Raw genomic sequence first — 3,810 nt, 5'->3', positions numbered from 1 at the left:
TGTCTACATATTAAGTGTGCTTTTCAGGTTGCATGACTGAAGTTGAAATTTACCATTATTTTTGGGAGGCCTAACATAGGTGCTACCATACCCCCTGGCTTGAAGTGGTTTCCTTCATATTCACAGTTTACAGTTTGGTTCAATGGCTCTCAACAGCCCCACTACACAAACTGTTCCAGCTCCCCTGAGGCCAACCCTTTCCTCCCACTTCTTCCAGGCCTCAAAACTTTAAATATACCTAAACTAGTTTTGTCTGTCAAATGCAGGAAGTGATGAATGAGAAAAGTGTAGGGTTTGATGAATTGGCGGTCTTCTCATTACCACTTCTGAAGTGTGGATGATCTTATTACATTAGATCTTTAAATTAATGCATCATGAAAAGCCTGTATGTATGTGGATCCAGCATAAGTGAAAGGGGTTTGGTCACTTTCACAACAATACAAAAAGGAGGAAGCGTGGTAAAAGAATCTAGAAAGCAGTGAATTATACAGAAAGAAAAAGACTGAAGCCTCCAGGAGGGAAAAACCTTTTAAAAAAAACAGAAAATGATGAAACAAAAATTCTGCAGCCAATTATTTAAAGTCAGAGACATGAAGGAAAGACACAGCAGTCTACATCGGACCCTCAACAAACTCCAGGCTCAAGGTTCCACACAAAGAAAAGAAGTGGAAGACATCGGCATGACCACCAGGTGTTTGCTGCACATTTGCCTCATACTGCTCTTCTCCACTGAAATCTCATCTCAGCTCTGTACCATGCTTCACTTCCAGCAGAACAAAGTGAACAAAGAGAGCTTGGAGCTTCTGGAGAAAGTGAGCGGAAATCTCCCCTCACAATGCATAAATGAAAGGGCAGCTTTCAAACCCACCCAGGATGTCCTCCAACTCCCAGTGTCCCAGAAGGAGAATGCCAAGGTGGCAATTCAAGAGATCCTCCAAGAGATCTTCAACATCTTTAGCAAAAACCTTACCCAAAGTGCTTGGGATGGGGCTTCCATAGTCAGGTTCCAAAATGGCCTTTACCAGCAAATTCAGCGGCTGGAGGCATGTTTGAGAGCACAGACAGAGAAGGGCTTAACCAACCCAGAAAGTCAGGACCTCCAGATCACCAGTCGGAGAGTGAAAAAATACTTTCAGGGGATAGATGCTTTCCTGAAAGAAAAGCAATACAGCCTGTGTGCCTGGGAGATCATTCGCATGGAAATACCCAGATGTTTTGTACTGATTGACAAACTCACTCGAAGGCTGAGTAACTAAGGTACAGTACAAAACTTTTCCCTGGAGTATATATAGGGCCTGATTCTTCTTTTATAGGATCAGTGGCCAAATCGCAACTGATTTCCATGGCAGCAGCTTTAGGCTCTTCCTGTCCTGTCCTGGAAACGGATTTGCAGTGACATGGATTTACTTTTTGGTGTTTCTACTATTGTTTATTTTTGCACATCTTCATAATCTTTCACATCTCAGTACTGTTGTGCAATAGGGAATTGGCAGAACATGCAACAAAGTACACGTATGTGGAATCCTTCGGCACCTCACCAGCACTTTGTGATGTGGGAGGGAAGGAAATATCATTATCTGATGACCAAAGCACTCTGACTTCGACATAAGTAGTGCGTTTCTACAATTATAAACGTGGCTATTAATTAATTTGTCCTCATGAGAACTATTTCTAGTATTCCAAGGTTTGAGAAGCTTCCTAGAGACTTTTTAAAAAAATATGAACATACTAAAAGCCTTGCGAGCTTATGTGTGGAAAAGATATTGTCATTTAATTTCTTGAGATCAATTCAATGAAGATTATATTTTTTCCCTTTGTGTTCCAACTATTTCCGATTTCATTTCAGCTCCAGATGCTGCAACTACTGAGGTGAAGACAGACGCATGCAGTGGAATCCCTCCTCTCTGCAGATTCTTCCCACAGTGACGTCTAACACTCCATAATGCTTGATGTCTTATGCCGTACATTCACTCTCATGAAATTCCAACTGCACAAATTTCATTTTATGTGATAATATTCTGTTCATTTACTCAGGTTTAAAATGCAAAATGAAGGATATTGATGCAAAAAAGTTACAAGACAATTAAGAATTTTAAAAGAAAGGGTTGGACCTTAAACATTGTTGACATTATCTGTTTGCTCTATATTTCTATGATCTCTTCTCTGATCCAATCTCACCTCTGAACTGTAACATGCAGTATAACCACAGTATAACAGCATAACACTCATGAACTGGAACAGCTTCCAAACAAGCTCCCTGAGGCGGGAGTTCCAGTCAGAGATTCCAACATAGACTCATCAGCCAGCTGGGCATCTGGAGACAGGTTTGGTTGCAATGATGGAAAGCGGGACTCTCTTACCAGGACGGAAGAATGGACCTTCAGCTCACCAGGATGAAGGTGAAGAGATACCAGTTATTTCCTCTAGCAGACAAGCAGTTCAGCATCAGCGCTGGCAAGAGAATCCAAGTGGAATTATGCAGTTTTCAATTACAGGACAAAGTCACAAAGAAGTTTAGAAATTAAAAATACCAACCGTTTTAGAAGGACTACCTGAAATCAATGAACATTTTAGACATGATTTACAATGAGATGCAGTGGAATTTTAAAAGCTGTTGTGACTACTTATTCTATTTGTGCATTGTGGAAATAGTTTCAGGGCATTTTATGATATTTGTAACAGGATATTTATATCAGTCTATTATTCATTGCTCTTATTTATATTTTATTGTAGATTAATTGGAATAAATTATTATTTTATACAAAATGGCAACAGAGTGGTAATGATTTGGTAAAAAAAATCCAACCAAACACTCTATTATTGTTCAGCCTTAAAACCCCAAGTCCAGAAAGTACTTATGCACGTGACTTCTAGTATGTGACCCATCCTACTGGTGTTCATGCTTCCATTTGGGAACATAGATACACGGATGAATCAGTGTGCAAGTTCACTGTACTTCCATAGGAAAAAGGAGGTATGGAGTGATAATTAGTCTTTCCACGATAAAAACCATGCACCACACCTGATCTCTGCCTCTTTTTCCTGTGCTACTTTTTCCTTGGTTGTTTTCCCCGAGCAGATAACTTCTTGTTGTGGATGTTTGGTGAAGTAGATGTGCTGGAAGAGGCCAAACTACTGCCGGGAGGGGTGGGGAAGGGGAGAAGAGGGCACCAGTCAAGACAGTATACACCCTCAAACACACACCAGTTAAGTTACCATTTAATTAGCTTGCTCATAACTCCATCAATCAGGTTTGTGTGCCTTCACATACCACCTCCCCACAATACATTTACAAGCACCAGCCCGCCCATTAAGTGTGGGCTTCCATGAATGCTCATCATTTGTGTGTCCCACACACACATTCGGTTCCATCATTTTTGTGTGAGCGCAGCACAGACAAAATTCATTCTTGAGTGCACACCACAAGCAAAAGTATATGTGTGTAATGAGAGCGGGAATAGGGCATTGGAATGAGGATTATCAAAGCTTCTCTGTCACCTCTAAAATGCAGCCCCCAGTTTGGGGGTGTCAAGGTTCCTTCCCCACTCTGAACTCTAGGGTACAGATGTGGGGACCTGCATGAAAGACCCCCTAAGCTTATTCTTACCAGCTTAGGTGAAAAACTTCCTCAAGGTACAAACAGGGAAAGAGCCCACTTGGAGAGGCCTTCCCCCCAAAATATCCCCCCCAAGCCCTACACCCGCTTTCCTGGGGAAGGCTTGATAAAAATCCTCACCAATTTGCATAGGTGAACACAGACCCAAACCCTTGGATCTTAAGAACAATGAAAAAGCAATCAGGATCTTAAAA

The 3,810-nt window shown here is 41.4% G+C and overlaps 1 protein-coding gene across 1 annotated transcript; it reads left to right on the top strand.

The window, feature by feature from the left end:
* Positions 1 to 680: 680 nt before the first annotated feature.
* LOC144264687 (interferon beta-like) lies at positions 681 to 1,256 on the top strand. Its single transcript, XM_077816463.1, has one exon. It carries the CDS (start codon positions 681 to 683, stop codon positions 1,254 to 1,256), a length of 576 nt encoding a protein of 191 aa, XP_077672589.1.
* The last annotated feature ends 2,554 nt before the right edge of the window (positions 1,257 to 3,810 follow it).

This window comes from Eretmochelys imbricata, chromosome 5, assembly GCF_965152235.1.
Source record: "Eretmochelys imbricata isolate rEreImb1 chromosome 5, rEreImb1.hap1, whole genome shotgun sequence".
NCBI lineage: Eukaryota > Metazoa > Chordata > Testudines > Cheloniidae > Eretmochelys > Eretmochelys imbricata.
This window is presented reverse-complemented; position numbering and strand designations above follow the sequence as displayed.